The 20,849-nt window shown below is 37.0% G+C and overlaps 2 protein-coding genes across 2 annotated transcripts; one reads left to right on the top strand and one right to left on the bottom strand.

The window, feature by feature from the left end:
* Nucleotides 1-1,911: 1,911 nt before the first annotated feature.
* On the top strand, nucleotides 1,912-12,520 carry zdhhc3 (zinc finger DHHC-type containing 3). Its single transcript, XM_005796427.2, has 7 exons — nucleotides 1,912-2,291; nucleotides 4,529-4,860; nucleotides 6,566-6,690; nucleotides 7,621-7,717; nucleotides 7,796-7,877; nucleotides 8,767-8,897; nucleotides 9,565-12,520. The coding sequence occupies exons 2-7, from the start codon at nucleotides 4,558-4,560 to the stop codon at nucleotides 9,721-9,723; spliced, it is 897 nt and encodes a 298-aa protein (XP_005796484.1). The 5' UTR covers nucleotides 1,912-2,291; nucleotides 4,529-4,557; the 3' UTR covers nucleotides 9,724-12,520.
* A 256-nt stretch (nucleotides 12,521-12,776) lies between these two features.
* On the bottom strand, nucleotides 12,777-19,632 carry tmem42 (transmembrane protein 42). Its single transcript, XM_005796428.2, has 3 exons — nucleotides 19,296-19,632; nucleotides 18,044-18,190; nucleotides 12,777-17,879 (listed from the first exon to the last, which is right to left on the bottom strand). Exons 1-3 carry the CDS (start codon nucleotides 19,470-19,472, stop codon nucleotides 17,733-17,735), a joined length of 471 nt encoding a protein of 156 aa, XP_005796485.1. The 5' UTR covers nucleotides 19,473-19,632; the 3' UTR covers nucleotides 12,777-17,732.
* Nucleotides 19,633-20,849: the final 1,217 nt, after the last annotated feature.

Below are 20,849 nucleotides of genomic sequence, written 5' to 3'. Positions count from 1 at the left end.
TTTTTCCCGTATTTGTTAAAACTGCAAAACTGCAAAACATCTGAAATACTGAGTTCCTTTAAATCAAGACTAAAAACCCATATATTCAAATTTGGCTTTGATTAGTTGTAAGTGAAATATTGATCAACACATCTGATGAATATTTGCTTGATATTTTTATGATGGCATTTAGTTGAATGTTTGTTGGTTGTTGCATAATTAGTTACTATCTTGTGTAGTTATGGTATAAAGCACTTTGAACTGCTTGTTGCTGAAATGTGCAATACAAATAAAGTTGACTGACTTTACTTTTTAAAATTTCAGAAATGTTTATTGGAAAGCTTTTTTGTCTATAATTCACACTTGAACTGATGAACATGAGAAAGTGAGTTGGAAAACTGTGTTTTTAATGTAGTTGCACTAGAATTCACCACAACGATAGCAGTAATTGTGCACATGTAGTGTTAAGGAATCATGGCTATTTTTGATGGTTTAATATAGTTAAGCTAATGCCATGTGTGTTTAAGTAGACCAACATTCCTTTGGACAAAAGCAGATGCAAGCAGGAGTTCACAGATAAACATTCTTCTGGCAAGGCTGTAACTTAGATCAGCCATAAAACACAAAGCTCTTGAAAGGTTTTAAATTAGGAGGCCATAAAGAATATCTTCCCCGGCTCGCAGGTCAGAGGTCGGGGGTTTCTCAGGAGCTCAGAGTTGCATCTGGAGTTGATCACAACTTAGGAATCTTGGAAACACTGAGGTTTAATTTCTGATACACCTTCTTAATATTAATAGCAATAGTGTGTTAGATTAAAATATATTACCCAAGTTACAAGTACTAATCTAGTTAAATGGACTGTATTTGAAAATGTACTAACTATGACAATATCGGAATCAAAAGGGAATGGTTTGAATGTTATGTTTTACAGGATGAAAAAGACTTCTATCTCATTATTGTTTGTGATAAGGTAAAGATTCAAATCTTTGGAGAAGCTGACTGCAGAGGAGTAAGATAGGTTTTGTGAAAATAACTTATAATTTTAATAACTAGAATGACTCTTGATATTTGTCATTAAAACTCAGGGGAAGGTCTAAGTTTTTTCCAAGGTAGCTCTTGGTTGGTCAAAACAGAGGTACGCCCTATTTGCATATATTAACAAAGAGAAACGCCTTCACTAGAAAAGGGAATGCTCAATAATAAGAATTCAGACAACTGCCCTGTTTTGCTTTTAAGCATCAGCTGTCTCCAAAGGCGCCTTTGTTCTTTTTCTTTTAATTCTTTTGTCTCAGGTAAAGAATGTACTTCTGTGTACTCTGAAGTTTCTTGTTAAATTCATACGGTGTTTTCTATTGAATTAAACTCTGCATTTCTGTGACGTCATTGTGCATCGCCGTTTCTTGCCGGCCGTGACGACATCTGCTCGAGACCCGGCGAACAGGAGGAAAGCAGAGCCATGCTGTTTCCAAAACTTAAGCTAACCAAATAACTTTCCTTCCTTAATAGTAGATATTCTTCTGAGAAAGTCAAAACCTTACTTTAGCATTCTTAAGGATATTAATATTGGTGCTCACTATGCACCTGTTGATCCTAGTTATCAAACAATGTAGTCAAATTCAGATTATTATTATTCAAATTAATTAAAAAGTTAAATAAGAAGTGTGATTAATTCTAATATTACTGTACTTGTGTACTGTAATCATGCAGCAGCCATATTGGATTTTGATTTTAAGTATGGTAAAAAAAAAAAAAAAAAAAAAAAAAAAAATGCTAAAAAATATTTGGAATTTTTATTTGGATGGCGACCAAGCTGTTTTATTCCCTATTGGAAAAATACATTAACAACCTCAAAGCTAATACAGTCGCAAACTTCTCTTGATTTGATTGGTCAACTGGCCTGCATTGAGAATCTGACAGAAACCTGACAGTCCACGCTCAGGGCACACACGCCCTTTTTCAGGCGAAGAGGGCACCAGACTTCCTGGTTGGATGGATCCGATTTGTTGCCTTCATTTCCCCGCAGAGCTCCCTGGATGTTACCGAGTAGGGAAGCTCCGGAGCCGAGCCGAGTTTCAATAGCGTTTATTTTTTATTGATATAACAAATTAAGAAACAAGCAGCAGCGTGAGACAGAGGCGGCTGTGAGGACGGGAGCGGCGGCGCGGACATCGGAGAGGTTAGCTTGGAGTGAGCTAGCAAACGCCGCGGCGGAGCGGAGTGCAGACCCCGGGTTGGCGTCGTTTCACTCTCCGAAACCTTGAAAGAAGCGAAAAACTACAAGAAAACACGGACGGAATCAGAAAAACCGAGAGGTGAGTTGTTCAGCTAGAGGAAAAAGCACTTAAAAACATCCTAATTGAACTGGATTCCGGCTATAAACTGTTGGAAAACCTGATTCCTGCTCTGCTCCAGTTGTCGGAGTTAACTTCCTGGTTGAAGTTCTATCTTTAAATCTTTCTGGAAATAAATCAACCGCTTTCACAAGATCTGATATTATCTGTTCAAGTTGTCATTCAAACATTTAGTTCAGCTGAAAAAAAGAACTGAGTTTCACTCAGTGACGTTCAGGTGTAATATTGTTAATTTTAGTCTTTAGTATTTTAGTCTTTTGAAAATAATTACTGCAGCAGTTGTTTGGACAGATAACATTATATTTAATAATATGTCTTTATTTTATAATTATTTGTATTTTATTTCATTTTACCTCCATAATATAAATTTTTATTAATATTAGATCTGGATAGCATAAGAGGACAGTTTCAGGTCTGAATAAAAATGGAGAAAATGTATTTCTATGCTTTTCCTCATATTCATTTTTCTAAAAGTTTAATTGGTTTAAAGTTTAGTCCATCCATCCATCCATTTGTTTACGCTGCTACCTGTTCATCCTACCATCTATTTGATCATATTCCATTCAAGTATTCACTCAGTCATCTATCTATTCATTTGTTCATCCAAGCATACAGTGTGATTATTCCAAACTCTGCACTGATGAAGCAGTTTATGCAAAAATCACGCTTGCATATTTTCCAGTAAGCCCACAGGAGCATCAAAAATAAATTGATTGGATTTTTGTAATATTCAAAACTGAATTCTGGGCTTTCACTAGATGTGAGAAATAAACACTTTGATAGATGATTTTTAAATGTTTAATTCAGTCACTGAAATAAATAAACTTCTCCTTTATTTTCTAATTCCTTTACATGCACTTGTATTTAATCTTTAGTCAACATGAATCTATAATCACCCTAATATATTCCCAGTGTTCCTTTTCTTATGCTGCTGATTTTCTAGTTTCACAGGTTTTCTTAGTTGCTCTAGAAGGCAAAAAAAAAATCTCCAAGTGATGAATAAAACATGCTGAATGTCACAGTGACTGTTCAATAAGACCTGGACTGACAGGTTCGGTCACCAAACCGTTGTTTTTGGCCTCCAGATGAGGTTCAGGTGAAACCACATGAAGGAACTGTGTGTTGTTGAGCTCTGTCCTCATTAGGTGCCGTCATCCCACCATCCATCCTGTCGCCACGTTACAGCAACAGGCTGTCAAACATGCCCATAAATTATTGATGAGTATCTGAATATGCTGCCAGCAGTTTTAGCTTTTGGTCCACACAGCTCAACTAGAGGGATGAGGCTCACTGAAGGTGCCCTCTATTGTTAAAGTAGCATTTCATTGGGAGAACTCAAGAAAATATTGACTTTGGTGTTTGTTATGAATATGTCCTGGTTGACCAATCGGTTCAGTGCCTTTAGTTTTAGGGTGTTTTCTCCCAGTCTTAATTTTAACATTTTTAAAGCCTTGTTATTGTAAATAATTTATATTATTATTAAGGAAACGCTTGTTTCTGGTAAACCAAACATCGATTTGTTTTTCTCACAATATTCAATTACTGAGAAAGTTGTTTCCAAATTGCCTGGAATAGTGAAAGAAAGACAGCATTTTATTTTCTCAGCAATTGCACCCACAAGTAGTGGGCATTTTGTTCAGGTTCTGGATTAAAAACTTGACAATTGTGGAGGCGTAAACACAGTGCACTGCAAAAACACAAAATCTTATTAGCTATTTTTGGTCGAGTTTCTAGTGCAAATATCTTAGTACACTTAAAATGAGACTTTAATTTACAAATAACTTTTCAGCAAGAAAGGGGAGCTTGTTTTAAGTAAATAATTCCTTAATATTGATGAAAAAGTTCTAGTTTCACTGGCAGACTATTTCACTTATAACAAGGAAGTGTTCATGTTTTTAGTGAAATAATCAATTGAACTACTACTTTTTCATTTTAAGTTTGTCTTATTTCAAGTGTGCTAAGATATTTGCACTAGAAACGAAACAAAAAATACTTGGTGAGATTTTATGTTTTCGCAGTGTGAATGTTTCCATTAAAAACTGCAGAGAACTCCTGAAATCTGCATAGAAAAGAACTGAATTTTGACATAAACGTTGTCTGAAACTTGAACAGCAGCTATTTCATACCTTTAGCTCTCATCTAACTGCCTCTTTCCTCTTCTCCATCCCTGCCTCTGTTCTCCTTCTGCCTCCTGGCAGCATGAGACTGGAGCGACGGGCGCTGTAGGATGAAGAGCCCGGCGCACCGCAACAGAGACATCGAGCGGCAAGCCGGCTACCTGAAGCCCGAGCACTGCGCCCCTCCTCCTCCCCGCAGCAGCTCCGGCACCATGTGGTTTATTCGCGACAGCTGCGGCATCGTGTGCGGCATCATCACCTGGCTCCTGGTCTTCTACGCGGAGTTTGTGGTGGTGTTCGTCCTGCTGCTGCCAGCCAAAAACGTGGCCTACAGCTTCTTCAACGGGCTGCTCTTCAATGGCCTCGCCTTCCTCGCTCTCGCTTCTCACGCCAGGGCGATGTGCACGGACCCGGTCAGTCCAACCACTTTAAACCCATAAAAACACTCCATAACCACAATATTCATTTAGACATGTATGTATTCTCAGTTAGAAGAAGTATGCAAACCTGTAAAATTTGCATTTATCATGCATCACATGATAAATTAAAATTAACTCAATAATTTCCATTTGCATGATTTATCGTTTTTCTCTTCTTTTCTCTTCTTTTCTCTCTCTCTCTTGATGACAGAAGTTTTTGTTCTGGTTCTTTGGTCTCAACTATTCCTTTATTTGAAGGACAGTTTTGTTTACCAAGACTTCATAATTCATTTTATTTATTCTTTCTGTTGTTTTTTTAGTTTATTTTAGAAATTTTAAAACGTTTTCCAGTCCCAGTGATGAATATTCATTAGAATTTAAAGTTTATTGATCTTTGGGAATACCATTATATTACTAGAATTGTTTATTGTTTATTGCAATAACTTCTGGGACAATTTAATGTCCATCAAACCTTGTAACTGAACAGTGTAGCTGTTCTCTACTGCCGTTAATCAGTAAGGATTTCTTTGGTTTTATCTAAATCATCCAGATATGAAGTATTTCTTCTTTTAAATATTAAATTAAGAAGATATTGGTCATGTGGTGTTACACAGACCAGGACTGGGTGATAAATCAATGTGATCCTTTCTTTTTTTTTTTTTCTTCCACCAATGCATTTCCTTGGTTTCTATAGTTCAGAATGATGTCATCATGACTAAAGCAGAGCCTGTTTTACTGACAAGCCTGTTTTACAGTTTCTGGACTTTGAATTCAGATCAACTACAGTATAATGGAATATTAAGGCCAGGCTAAGACTTTTTATTTTTTATTAAAAGCATAAATGTTTAAAATGATCAGAATAAAGTTATAATTTTATAAAAACTCGAACACAAAAAATAATTAAAATGAGTAATGTTGAGCATCTTGTGAAATTATACTTTGCTATAAGTTTTATAGATAAAACACATCAGTATGAAATTATGATTAGAAGCAGGACTTTGAAACAGTTTCACAAACTGTTTATTTTGAAAAAGATCCTGATAAAAACTACACTTTTTTTTCTCATTTAAACATTTTTCTCATAATTTTAAGATGTTTTTTTGGTCTTTTTCTGATAAAATTATGACTATATTCAGCACTTACACAACAATTATCATATTTTCCATAATGCTCCATTGTGCAAATAACAGAAGAGATGATTGAAGTAAATGTTATTATTACTGTATTTTTATTGACTTATTACGATCTGGACCCTCAAACCTCTCCATGTCACCAAGTCAATATCACAATTTTTGTATAAATTGTTTTTAATAAAGGAAAACCAGCTTTTGTTCTAATTTCTAAGAAAAAATCCTTTCAAAACTATTAAGTCTCCTTCTGGAAATGTCAGATTTATAGTTTGAAGAATCTATGAAAACCTTTGGATTACCCATCACTCTATTTAGATAAATAATCTGGCTATGTAATTTTTTTTCCATGACTGTTTTAGTTTATCTGACTCCTACAAAGGATTAGACTTTTTTTCTTCTGCTTCTCTAGAAGCAGTTTAATTCATCGCAGACACTCGGGAGAAAAAAAAGTTGTAGTCGGTTTTTATAGAACATATTTCTAGAGGTAGTTTATGTTTACAAAGGAGAAACTTTCATGGATAATTCAGCTAAACTGCTTTTTGTTTTTCATTTCCTCTCCTGTCTCGCAGGGAGCCGTGCCCAAAGGAAATGCAACCAAAGAATTCATCGAAAGCCTGCAGCTCAAACCGGGGCAGGTTGTGTACAAGTGTCCAAAGTGCTGCAGCATCAAGCCTGACAGAGCGCACCACTGCAGGTAGAGCAGGGCAGCAGAAATCTGCTGCTATCATCCCACTGGGATCTCTCTTCTCCTCCAGTGTGTTTGTCCCTGCACCACGTCTCCTGCATCTCCCATCTGTTTGTCTGCTTTACTTTTGTTAAGGCTGCTTGTGCAACGATTCCCTGCAGACTCTGCAGCTTGATAAAGTGGATTCCCTTTGTGGCCGTTTGTGTTTCTCCGGGAAATCCAGGCGTGAAAAGTGCAAATACACCAGAGTAATTGAATTTCAGTCGGTGCTTTAGTGCTTCAAAATGGGAGTTAATGGCACGACTTGTCACAATAATGTAGCCAGATGATAAAATGTCCCAGTAATTATTGTGATAAATTATATTTAATGTATTTTGAAGTATTATGTTCATAACGGCATAATAATGCAAGTTTGCCCTCTCAGCACTGAAAAACTGGAAGTCATTTGAAATATTCAAAATAAAAAAACGGCAATCAAAGAAAAAAACAAAACAACCGAAAGCATAAATAAAATTAAGTACAATGTCTCTGTAAACAAAATTGCTCTTCATAAAATATTCATCATCACAATGGAAATGATCAAGCTCCTTTTAATTTATCATGCAATTAATTGATTATTGCGACAGGCTTATTAATGGCTGTCATTTTTGTGGCTATTTTCAGGAAACACATTTTCCTCTAATGATGTTTTCCTCTGCTAGGGAACTTTGTGCAAACAACTGATTGGAAAAAGTCAAACATTTTTGCTTTTTTTTTATGTAAGAATCAGGATCCGTCACACATGTAAGGCAGTAGCATCACATAAATAATAAACTTACTATGTCCCACATTCATTAGGTTATTTCTCTTTACCTGCATGATTGTGTTTGCATGTCCTGTAAAGGTGTTTTACCTTCAGAATGATGCGTTTCACAGCCTCCTCACTGCTTGTCTCCTCAGTGTGTGTAAACGCTGCATCAAAAAGATGGACCACCACTGTCCCTGGGTCAACAACTGTGTCGGAGAGAACAACCAGAAATACTTTGTGCTCTTTACAGTGAGTCTTTTAGCTAAAAAATATATATATTTAATGATCCACTTAACCTAATTTACATTAAATCTGTTTGTTTTTCAGATGTACATTGCACTAATTTCCTTACACGCGTTAATCATGGCGGCCTTCCACTTTGTTTTCTGCTTTGATGAAGACTGGGCAAGTAAGTATCTGAATGAGAAAACCATCCCCTTTCCTCTGCTTAAAATCTATTTTATCCTGAGTTAAACGTGGAAAAAACCTTAAAATAAAGTCGTCCTTTTTTATTAGCAGCATAAAGATCTAAAAAAAAACTTCAAACTTTGATTTGAGTGCATTAAATCTGGGGGTAAAAAAATGTTTAAATAGTTTTCTCCTGTAACTTTTCACAAGGTTGAAGCAGAAAAACGTCTTTTTCACAAAACATTTCCTAATCTGATCCAGGAGTGGACGATATGGACTTAAATTTTATCACAATATTATTTTGCCGTACTATCCTGATGGTGATGAAAGGGGCAACTATTTATTATTTCTTTTTTAGGTAACTGTATGACTCTGACTCAAATAATTAAAATTTAAATTTTAATCCACTTCTTTTTGACACAGTTTATATAAAAAAGTGTGATTTGTAAAATGATAACGCTACCAATCCCGACAATACAGACGGTTTTGAGGCATTTTAAACATCATTAATTGAAATTTATTGTCACAGCAATAAATCAAAATTCTTATAAATGATAAATGATGCCCCTAATCTGATCTAATCTCAGTTTTTGAGGTTGATCAATATGTTACTTGTTCACTTGTCTTTCTTAAAGAAATGAGGAAACTGCTGAACTTAGAGTTGTAGAAAAAATAGTAGAAGTTTAATTTTCTAATTATTAGAAAATTTACCTCTTAACTAGGAAGGAAAGTTTGTAGCTTTTGTTTCCCTGAGCTATAATTCAGTCTGATATTCTGGGTTTTCAGCTCAAACGGAAAAAAACATTTTTTAAAGAGAAAAACTTAAGTTCTACTGAGATGTACGACTGGCTTTAAGGTAATAAAAACTCTTATTTTCCTTCCTCTCCCAGAGTGCAGTAACTTTTCTCCACCAGCTACAGTCATCCTCCTCATCCTCCTCTGCTTCGAGGGTCTGCTCTTCCTCATCTTCACTGCGGTCATGTTTGGGACTCAGGTTCACTCCATCTGTAGTGACGAGACGGTGAGCGACTTCCTGCTAATCCACTTTAATCCCACTGGAAAAAAAAAAATGATCAAGGAGTTTAAGGTGCAGCGCCGTCAGTTTTAACCACAATGGATGAATGATGAAGATGGATCATTAATAATCAATGATGGATAGATACTGTTAATTCCAGGTTTTATAGACGAGTCGTTCAGTTTATTTCTGTTCTTGCATTGTGTTTATAAATGTCAGATATATTTATAAACTGTTTTTCATTGGTGTGGAGATTAAACACAGTCGACCTTTTTCTCCCCACACACACACTTCTTCTTTCGTTGCCTCATCTTGTATGTAGAGCCGCAGATTATCTTGTGACGTTGGGCCCCTTCAGCTTATATTTAGTTTTCATAATTTACCACAAAAAAAAACCCAAGAAACGCAGCGGAACCAGGTAACCCACTTGCAGCCCCCTGCAAGGCCGACTCCAGTACATTTTCTGCTCTTTCCACCCACGAGCGTGACTCACAGCGCCGTAATATTCACTACAAAGATCATCTGTCTCAGCCAATTTCAGGGTAATGGAGCCTGCAGTTCAGTGTGTTTTTCAGTGAGTCACCTACAGCCTATGGGAGGAAAACAAAAGAATGAAAACATGATTAATTTCCCTGCTCTTTTGTTATTCATAATTCAAATTTTTCCTCTGCAGGGCATCGAACAGCTAAAGAAGGAGGAGAGAAGATGGGCCAAGAGGTCCAAATGGATGAACATGAAGGTGGTGTTCGGCCACCCCTTCTCGATAGCCTGGCTCAGCCCGTTTGCGACGCCGGACCACGGCAAGGCCGACGTCTACCAGTACATCGTGTGAAACCGCCGGTGACCTGGACATGGACTCATTTTAAAGCGTCTCTTTGTGTCGTTTCCATCCTGAATGGTGGATATTTCTTGAAGTTTTATCTTCTCCGGTGTTCTGTTGTACGCTTTTAGTTTCTGTAATGTAACTTTCTGTTGTTTTTTTTGTTGTTGTTTCCCTTTTGGTGCTGAATGAGATTGAGATTTGCCGCCACCATGAAGCAGCACCGGGAACAAAAATCAAATGAAAGATGGGAAGCACTCGGAGCTCTGTTCGTTGCTGCGTGTCGGATCCTTTCCTCCTTTCTCAGAGTAAATCATGTGAACTGATGACCAGCATGATCCGGGTATCGACTCCTGGATTCGTCTTCCTGTAAACAATCCCGCCATCCTCTTACTTACTTTGCTGTTTCAGTGTCTTTGCGATAATCTCCTCCTGAATGCTGCAGGTGATTTTTGCCTTAGAACGGTCCTTTAGCAGGCGGCACATCTGATAGTTTTGAAGATATCTCTATTTATTGCCTTAATGCAACACTGCAGGTTGTCACTGGTTTACATTATTTTTGAAGTGAGAATGTTGCAGCCTTGCTCAGTGGGTGGATTTGTTCAGGATTGTGTTTTTATGCTTATTTTCCTGCATAAAAGCCGTAAAGGTAGAACAAATCATGCGTGATGAGATTCGGATTGCTTTATATGTAAACTATGGAAGCAACCATCCTAAAGCTGAAGCAATAACTCCAGTGATTGGTTTAAGTTATTATCCTTCATATTACGGCATGTTTTAACACGTTAAACACAAAACTTATGCTTTTTTTTTTAAGCATAAAAACCTCCATATTTATTGGCATACCCAGTAAAGATACATGTGTAAAATAAAATAATCTTTCTGCTTTAGCTTAATGTCGATGTTGGCTTTAGTTTCTGAGATCCATTTAACCTGTCAGCATTGACAGAGTTGTTTTAAATTTTCTAATTATTCCGTTAATCATAGATATGCTCAAGTTTAGACGAGATGGATTCTGTTTGATCACCATTTCCTAACTTTTTACACGTCTACCTTATAATTAAACTGCATGTTCTCTTGTGTTTCCCGTTTTTCAGAGAACAGGAAGCAGGAAATCTTCACTTTACTTTTTTCCAGTTTTAAAGAAGAAAAGTAAACATCTGGATTTGTTAGGTTTGTCTATAACAATGGCACAAGCAGTATTATTTCAATTACTTACAGGATTGAATGGATAAATGTACTCAAACTGAAGTTTGAAATGTATTTTTTAATACTTCAACTGTTAAAAAAATATTAAATCTCCTTCCATACCTTTACATGGGCTGCCAATAAATGTAGAGGCCACAACAGCTCTGGAAAAAGCTGCAAAGTGCTGTGATTTTAGTAAATGTAGGTCTGTGTTTTGAGTAAAATTTAGCATGCTATTGCTTGTTTTCGTTTTGCGTATTGCCTTGCGGAGAACTGCTGTGCTTCAAGTTGTATTTACCGGCTTTCCGCTCTTCGTCTCCTCGGAAATTTACAAACATTTAGAATAAAAAGCATCTTCAAAAAAGCTGGAAATCTCCTGGTGGAGATCCAAGTTAAACCTGTGCATGATGCTTTACAAGAAAATCCTGTTTGGACGGGTTCAGGCGAAATGATGAATCGGGATGAATTATAATCCCAACAAGACTGAAAGGAAGACGAGCTGCATAAAAATACTCTTAGATTTCTGACTTGTCCTGCCTCACTGCTTTTTGAAATGTCTTTCACAGTCAAAACAAGAGAGATGTAACATTTTTTGGGCTGAAACTATAACTCGTCGGTTTCCCATCAGTGTCACTGATCCTGTTTGGAAGCAGATCTCCAGATTTGTGCATTAACATAATAAAATGACTAATGTTTGTAGAAATTAAAGTTTAAGCTACATGTTTAAGTTGAAAACCTGTGGATTGCAGCTTAGAAGAGCAAAATAGAAAGCAATATGAGTTTCCGTAGCATCTATAAAAAAATTTTAATGAAATATTTTGTAGATTTTCCAGTCTTTGCAGTCGTTAACTTCAGTTTCTCAGCCAGCAGATGAACCAGCATCCTTTTATTATCTGCTACTTGTAAATGTTTGGCCTTTTCACCAGCTGTAGTTGGAAATGTGAAGCCCCCAAGCATAATTCAGCTGCTCAGTTCACGGCGTTTGCTTGTGGGTAATGTAGTTTGTCATTGTAGCTGAACCCGGAAAGCAAACGAGGGTCTTTACACGATCACATGCTGAGCTACGTTTCGATCAGACCGGAAAAGGCCTGCTGTGACTTTTAGATGATGTTCTGAGGGAAACAACCACTTCAGAGTATTGAACACTAAAAAAAATGCCTTTGCCTGTGTGTTTTAAAGCCTTACTGTATTTAAAGACATCTAAATGCAGATAAAAGGAAATATTTGAGTGTACATGATGCCAAATTGAGTCTTTAATGAAGTCGGTTATTGTAAGATTGCAGCACGGTTGTTGTTTCATATAAAGGCATTTAAATGAATTTATTTTTATAACCGTCACCGTTATTTGGAGATGTAGCAAGTTTGCAACACAGTGCAACAGTTTTCCTCTTTTTTGTTGTTGTCAAACTGCTCTGTATGTTTCTCTGTTATCAGGTTTTATTTTTTTTTGTTGACTGATGTTTTAAAGAAGAAAGTCAATAAAACAAATTTCAAATCATATAAGATTCATTACTGTAATGTAAAAACTATTAGATGTTTTGTTTTAGGGTTCATTACAAAATGTTAAGTTACACAACTGCAGATGTTTTTGCTGTATAGTTATTAAAAACTTAACTCCCAATTGCCTGTTTTTTTGTTTTAAAAACACGTACTTTGCTATCAAGAAGATTCCTAATTACTTTTCCCCCCCCTTGAAAAGCTTTACACTTTTATTTATTGCGATGAAGACCACTACAAACCCCGTTGTCAGTTTATTCAGGCATTGTTTTTCAGATTCGTGAAAACCAGCAAAATAAAAATCAAAGTGAGACCTCATGCTGATTTGTTTGAGCAGCAAATCTTCGAAAACCTGCACACAACACAAAACACCTGAATGATGCTGTCAGAAGAGATTTTTTATTGAGTTAAACGATGTTTCCTTCCAAACAGGAGCCGTTTACACTTTTCCACTGTGACGAATGTCCGTTTCACATATACTCAGACATTTTATGCATCACCTTTGCCTTTAACGTCTCACCATTTTCTTTCAGGTTGGAAATGTGAAAGAACTGCATAAGATGTACAACAAACTAACGCAACATCAGGTTTGACACATAAGATCTATATCAGGTCAGTAATTAATTCTTAGCCCTAATGGTTTTGAATTAAACTGCAATTTATATAAAATAAGTCATTTTCTTGTAAAGCATCACATTTAATCCAGTAGGAGTTTGTTTTTTTTACTCAAATCAGTTCAAACATCAGGGTTTACAGCAAGTGGGCCATGCTGGAATAGATTGTGTTGCATCGTTTACCTCCAGTAATATCATGCCATTAAAAGGAGACAAACCAGATATAATGTTCATGATGCAAAGCAAAGATTGTTGAGAGGCTGAGGCTTAAGCAAGAAGGTTAGTACCAACCATCAGTCTCATGCATTACTGAGGCAACATCATGTTGGAAAATGCTGGTTGAGCCTGTTGGTGCAGAGAGAAACCTCGGTAGAAACGTCCTTCACTTTCTTTCTTGCTTGTACCACAGAGACTGCATCACTATTGCAGTAACTTAAAAATACGTTTTAGCTTTTGTTTACCATTTTTGAAGCCACTTTATTAAGTGCAACTTGGTGGAAAAAATTTTCTCGGATGAGCAGGTCACTGGTCTACATCAGGTGTGCCCAAAGTACGGCCCCAGGGCAATTTGTGGCTGTTGGGGCCCCAAACTGCAGTTCAAGAATTAAATTAATTTGTTTATTAAACTTTATATTTTTAATCAGAGTAAAATTATTATTGCAAAGGAAAATGGTAAGTAAAGCAGTACTTAGTACAAAAGTAGGTAGGCGTGTTTTTATAACCAAACTTTTATAATAAGTAGAAGCATGTTTATCCAGAGATTTTAAATAAAAAGCCAAATCACCTTTTATTTATTTTATTGAACTTGGCCAAATATAACAAGCGTTTTGAAAGAATGTGACCCAAATCCTGTTCTTATAACTCAGAATACATTCAACCAGGCTTCTTTTAAAACAGAAAACATGGAAAATCCTTTTTAAGTTTGAGATCTACAATGAACAACATATATGTCAATTTTATTTGTATTTTTGGCCCTTGAGTACTTTTTACTCTGATTTTGGCCCACATGATAGAAAGCTTGGACACCCCTGTTCTGCAAACTGTAGATTTAATGTGAAACAACCCTGGATAGAAAGGGTGGATCCAAATCCCTCCACAAGAAGCTTTTTGTAAACCCAAGCCTCCATCCAGGAGAACTTTCTAAATCTGGGATGTGGAAGGAAATATTTAACACTACTAGGTTTCATACAACCAGAGAAATTGTCTGCTAAAGAGCAATTCTTCATAGTAAGCAAATATGTGAAGCAGGTGTGTCACTCTGATGCTGATTGATGCTTTGGTGAGATTTATTCAGCAGTTTGTAAAAACATGCACACGTGACATGTCATGTGACTGAAGTGCAGCAGCTGCCTTAGGATCAACACACAGTTTGTTTCACAGTCTTATATGCAGAAACATAAATTCAAGTAATAAAAAATAGAAAGTAATAAAAAAACGAAACAGAATAAAACATAAGAGGAAGCAGGATTAGTCCTGCAATGCTACATTAGAACAGCTGTTAGTTTTTAAGTAAGAGGGCACTTTGTTAGCCGGGTGCCTTCTTTAAACAGCAATAAGCCTGTTAGATGTTCACAGGGAGTGTCAAAGTAACTAAAGGAAACATAAGCAGTAAGTAAGCCATTAAGGAGTTGCTCAGTAATGATAGGATGATCATTTTCAGGTAAAAATCTAAAAGATTATATCAGATCAGGTCAATAGCTTAGTACAATATGTATGTGTATTTATTGCATTGCCTCATTCCTGCACATAATGTGTAAAAAAGACAGAAATAGCCTTCAGGTTTGACAACTGAAGCATCTCATGGATGCTCAAGGCAATTTTAAGTGATTGATGTCAGTCATTGAATAAAATGAACTCCTGACTCTTCTGAAGTCAGAAAAGTCAGATTAGCCACCTAATGCACCTATTGCATTAGCAAGCAAGGTACATCACCAGATATAAATCTGGTGTTTCCATGACAATCTACATATTTTTCACACTTTACACTGATCTCTACAGTGAATGAGAGACTGTATTGGTTGCTGCAGCCTCCTTTGTTTTTGTTTCATGTCGCCTGCTTTTGCTGGAGCTGCATAGAAAGCAGCTGAAATGCTGATCAATCATATTTCTGATGTTTAAAACAAAAGGTTTATGGAGCAGGAAACAAACTTGGGTAAATTTTGTGCTTGACTGGTATTAACCAGAACAGGAATGTAATATCTTAGAAGCCAAATTATCAACAAGTGCAATCAAAATATAGAAAAAACATGCTAATGTTAGCCTAGCACTTCAGTAAACTGATGAAGACAGCATTGCTTTGTAGGTTTTAGGAGATGCATCATAACATTATAGGAGCTTTCTTATCTACTTAGTCCCTGTACTGGAATAAGATATTAAAGCTGTTTTAAAGAAGCTACAATTGAGAAAAGCTTCTGGTCTTAATTTTGCAAAAGGTTAGCTGTAAGTGACTTGACTTTGTATCTGGAATAAAAACATGATGATCAGGACATCTCCAAAAGCAAAGTTTTACTCTACAGTCAAGTTAACACTGTGTGACTCAACCTTTGCTAACAAAATTATTTGCCTTTATGGACGGTAAGAAAATCTGTGGCTGTGAGCTTAAGTCTCACAACCTGTGAGAGATTTGCAAGATGTACAGTAAATTTTTATTTTATTTTATTCCGGACACTTTTGGGCCGTGATTGTTGTTGGATGCATTTCTGCTGTGAGAAGAAATTGTTAAATTTAGCATTTTTCCAAGTCTTTCATTGTGCAGTTTTACGATTGTTTGCTGTCAAAACGTTATAATCGCACAACTTTATGGTGACTGAGGTGAAGAAAGTCGCCCCCTGCAGGCAGACTTTATTAGAAGGCTGGGGAGAAAAAAATGAGAGTTTACCAAACAGAAAACAGTTTTTTTAAATAAAGAAAAAATAATTGTAGATATTCTACTATTGATGGCCAAAATACTGAGCTGCACATGTCAAATATCTGAGCATGAACCAAAGTATGACCTCACAGCAGCTACTTTTCAGTTTTAATACACACACTTTAAAAATATAGGTCTAAATACAATAAATGCACTTATTCTGGTCTAATAAAACAATGATATCACTCACATGTCTGTACCCAAATTAAATATCATAGAGGAGGTGGTAAAATAGTCAAATGTTTGTCTTATTTGTATGAAACAATTTAAAAAGCTTTCAAGACGAGCAGGAACTGAAACAAATCCAGCCTGGAAGTACTTACATTTTTTTGTGCAAGTCTAAAAACCCATTTTTTATTTCCATGATAACTAAAAACAGAGATGTGTTTTTACAATCCCGCTGTTTCTAGATAATGTGCTTTCTTCGTTTTTACGCCAAACTTCACAGACACAATAATGCCTCGCCAAACTAAACAGTGTTACAGCTTCAAGTTGGGAAATGAGGGATACTTGCAGATCGTAATGCTCATTGCCCCGGGTAATTATTTTTTGTATACATTTTTATGTTAACCAATAGAGTGTGTACATTTTTGTGTGACTGATTTATTGATTATACTGGATTTCGAGGTTGTGGGTTGTGCATAATGACTGACTTTCCAACTTGGGATTTCAGTTTCAGACGCGGTTCCAGATCATTTCCTCCCAAATTTAAATTCTGGAAAATAAATTGATTGCAGCATTGCATTGACTGCAGCATGTGGGTTAATGTTTACCCCACAAACATGAGAATGATATCAACCTCTGATCACCTACCTAACAATAGACTATTTAATCTCAGTTCCAAACATGTCACATTATTCATTTTAGCTTTTATTGCCATTGTGCTATCATTGTCTGAATATGCAACAAATAATATAAAGCTAGAATAATTTTCCTCTTTCTGTGAATCCGTGCACAGAATGATTAAAAGCTTGAAAGAAGCTGAAACCAGGCATCCGTTTGTTTATCTCCACAAGCCAGACTGTAGCTGTGCTGCGTAAGCAGATCCTCCGACGGCAAACATCTCCTAAAATCTTTGCAGGGATAAAGGGGAGTATTTTATTTTACACTGTGTGCATAATTATTAGGCAAATGTCATTTTTGAGGATTGCTTTTATTAACTACGAACTACAGCGCTCTCGGTTAATCCAAAATGTTAATAACCCTCAAACATTAATGTGTAAGAAAGTAAAAGCAAGGTTTTGGTTTTCTTATTGGGCAGCTACTATTGTGTCCAGAATTTATAACACACCTAAATGAAAAACATTCATTTCCCCATGAGAATCAAACTCATTTCCCTATGCTGACAATTTGCAACATTTGATGGTTCAGCGAACACGTCCAAATATCTTTACAGTCCCTCAGAGAGACTTTTGGTCATTTTTGACTTTTCAGAATCAGTTAATTCACTTTTTTGTCTAAAGAAAAGAAGCTGCGTAATAATTATGTAAACCTTGATTTAAGGTGTTGACCTCGTTAGACAGATTCACATCACACGTTATGCTTAAATAAATTATGCCTTAAAACTGATGATTTGTTCAAAATGCTCACTTGTCTAATAATTGTGCACGCAGTGTATATGGCATGACTGGAAGACCTCTTGTTCTCTCACTAGAAGATTGCAGCTTTTTCAACTATGCACCTGGGCGGCTGTTTAAAGAGCAAATTCGTTGACTAAAACTGCTGTTTTCAGCCGTTATTTGTCTTTGGCTTTGCTTAAAAGCAAAGGAGGCGTCAGCCTGAGCTCAGCACAGCCAGCCAGCGGAGACAACATGCTATTCGTCCTTCGTCGTGGCTGCAGTCTGATGCCGATCCTGTGGCGAAATCCTCTGCAGTACCAACAGACCTGAAAAGGTCAACGAGATCCCGACCCACCACAGTGTTATCTGGGGTTCCCCAAAGATCAGCTGGCCCAGGAAAGCCTGCAACAAGACGGGAAAACAAAAACCGTTTAAGTGAAAAATATTATTTCTGAATTTATCCCAGCTTGCAGCGTGTGTGGAGAGAATTTTTTTAAAAGTTCTCTAAATTAACTTTATCTTCTAGTAGGGTGAAAAGGAGAAAATGGGAGAAAGTTTCTACTTACGGAAGATACGAAGTTGGAGGCAGTGGTGGTCACAGTGGTTCGGGTGGAGGAAGAGGAGTACCTGAGTGCTTTGGCGAGGAAGGTCCACATCACAGCGTTGCAGGTGAAAAGAAGACCACCACACAGTAACCTCAGAGGGATGTGGAGCTAGAAAGAAATAAAAAGGAAATAATATACTTCATTAACGAAAGTAACTAACAACAGACACAAAATAAGAAAAAATAAATTTATATTAATATTCAAAATATAGCAATATATTAATATTTTGAATATTCAATATTTTGAATGGTTTTTAAGGATGTAAAATTATTAAAATGATCTTAAATCATTTTAAATAAGTGATTTAGAATAACTTATTTTAAATAAATATAGCTCCAGACAATAATACAATATTATTAAAAGCACAGATTGACTTAAAATCTAATTAGGAGTAAACAAATCTTTCTAAGTAATAACTAAATGTCAAACAAAAGCAAAACCAAAAGATACATTTTGAGTTTGCTTTAGATCAGGGCCTCAATGATGAGCTTATATGTCACCATGTGTCCCTTTGTAAGTAGAAATCAGGTTTTAAATTTAGACTCAATTGCTATCAAAACAATTATCTGTACAACGTGTTAAATTCTCCACAGGAAAAAAGAATCCATTTTGAAATTAATTGGAAATGAAGATCCCATCTTGCTATAATGTGATACATGGACTTGCCATACACTAACAGGCTTTTGACCTTGTTAAAGCAGGATATCCCACAGGATTGCACCGTTCCCTAATTGCTATTCCTGAAATACCTCAATCCTGATGTGACGCATGAAAATCATTTGCTGCATTTCAATTTGGATCGTTTAATTTACTCTCTAACTCCCTGCTTTCCTAAATATCCACGCCAACTCAGACCGGAAGGTGTGTTTATTGGCGTGAAAGCAGCAGATGTCTGTCTGCAGAGGGTTTTCCACTTCACCGCACAGACACGGAGCGAAGGTCGCAGCAGAAACCTGACTCCCTCACATCGTTTCCGCGCCACCAGCATCAGCAACACGAGACACGCTCACAGAACGACGCGATCCCGCACGAGCCGCATCGTCCTTCAGCACGCGGACGCTGCACGAGAGCGCAGATGCCGCAGGGGGTGCCCGTCGCGTGACGCTGTCCGTGGTGCTGATGGTGTGGTGGGATTTGCTCCCCCTAAAACCAGAACCGGCCCGTTCCCAGATATCCTGACTGTGTCTGGATAATGAACAGAACCGAGACTCACCCGGTCACACGCCGTGGTTTCATCCGCGTGTCTGAATTTCCGCTGCTCGCCCCACGTCCGGAGTCCGGTTTCGCAGACTCCCTTCAGATAGTCGGCTCCCAGGGACAGTTTGGCCGAAGACGACGCCACGGCTCCGAGGAAACCCGCCAGCAATGCATAGAAAACTCCCGGGAACATGATGGTGATGGTTAAGATGGCAGCCGAGGCACATTATTCTTCAGTCCATGTCTAACCACTTCCTTTATTTGCTTTATTTTTCCCCCCTACATGTCTGCTGCTGCTGCCGCAGATGGTCCCGGTCGCGCTGCCTGCATGGTAGTGACTGTATGAATGAACGAGCACATTTCCCTGCACTTACTATCCACGGCCGCACGGTGGCAGAAACGCAGCACAGTTTAGCTCCTGTGGACTTCTGGGAATTGTAGTACTGTTTTAGAGGTAATGTGTTGTCTCCGAACAAGCTGGAATAAAAGAATAAACAACCCGGGCTTGCCCTATAAATACAGTGTTTTCAAGGAAAGGATTCCAGAAACAATTTTCCTATAAATACCGAGCGAAGCAGCACAGAATCGATACTAAGGTAATATCCCTGAGTGTGAGTAAGTACTCTGGAGCCTTTGAACAGTGCTGCCAGACTTCTGCTCTCCCTGCTGCATACTGATGAGCTGCAGTAGGTGGGCTGATTACATTAAACCACTCTGGTATCAATTGTAATGGATCAATGCTCTTGAATAGAATCGTTCCCCTAATAGGAAGCCATAAAGTGATAACTAAGATAAATGTGCCTTTAAGTTATGTGTTTTAATAAAGACATGAGTAATCAGAACCTCTGGTATCATCGTCTGCAGCTGAATGTTTACTTAATTGGACAAACGAGTGAAGGGCACTTTGTAAAAGAGATACATCTCAATAGATTAAAATGTCATTAAATAGTTGATTTATAACAGGTTTCGTATTCAATAAGTGAAATATATAGTGTATAGATTAATCTGATTAGCAGTTCTCCTTTTTAATTAGAAATACACTAAACAGCTGAGCCAGAAATTGATGGATATTTCTAATCTGACCTTTGAAGCTCCTTGGGCCTCACAAGATTCATCTCACTGCAGGCAGGATGAAGGACACAAAAAGCAATTAAGTTCTCATGTTTATTATTCTAACGATAAAACCCAACATTCATAGTTATTGAACTGTCACATGATGTTTCTTAATGGCTGAAGTGACTTTCAGCCTCATAAAACACACTGGCCCGAGTCCTGCACGGTATGACTTCAACTCATCACTGACTACACTGTAAAACATTTAAAGGTGGTTTAACTTGAAAATGAAAATCCACCTGCTGCCTTGAAAATGCAATCTAAGTCAACAAGAAAATTGTTTTGGTTTTAGCTCAGAAATTTAAATTTCTGAAGTTGATTTAAGAACAAGTGACAAGTTGTCTAAACATTGTTTTTTATAACTGAATGCTGCAATTTAAACCAAATAATTATTTCACATTATGCAAGAAAAAATTGCACATTTCTCAATTATTTTCACTCACATTATCAAGTTAAA

Source organism: Xiphophorus maculatus, chromosome 13 (genome assembly GCF_002775205.1).
Source record: "Xiphophorus maculatus strain JP 163 A chromosome 13, X_maculatus-5.0-male, whole genome shotgun sequence".
Taxonomy (NCBI): domain Eukaryota; kingdom Metazoa; phylum Chordata; class Actinopteri; order Cyprinodontiformes; family Poeciliidae; genus Xiphophorus; species Xiphophorus maculatus.
The sequence above is the reverse complement of the archived record's forward strand: the minus strand, read 5'-3'. Positions and strand labels throughout refer to the sequence as shown.

Bases quoted from the DNA above. Each gene is read 5' to 3' on its own strand.
- tmem42 (XM_005796428.2), bottom strand. From the start codon at position 19,472: ATGTTCCCGGGAGTTTTCTATGCATTGCTGGCGGGTTTCCTCGGAGCC. The intron at 18,191-19,295 runs GTGAGTCTCGGT...ATTTCTTTCTAG, and splicing joins AAACCACGGCGTGTGACCGG to CTCCACATCCCTCTGAGGTT. The intron at 17,880-18,043 runs GTAAGTAGAAAC...GTCTTGTTGCAG, and splicing joins CCTCCAACTTCGTATCTTCC to GCTTTCCTGGGCCAGCTGAT.
- zdhhc3 (XM_005796427.2), top strand. From the start codon at position 4,558: ATGAAGAGCCCGGCGCACCGCAACAGAGACATCGAGCGGCAAGCCGGC. The intron at 4,861-6,565 runs GTCAGTCCAACC...CCTGTCTCGCAG, and splicing joins GGGCGATGTGCACGGACCCG to GGAGCCGTGCCCAAAGGAAA. The intron at 6,691-7,620 runs GTAGAGCAGGGC...TTGTCTCCTCAG, and splicing joins GACAGAGCGCACCACTGCAG to TGTGTGTAAACGCTGCATCA.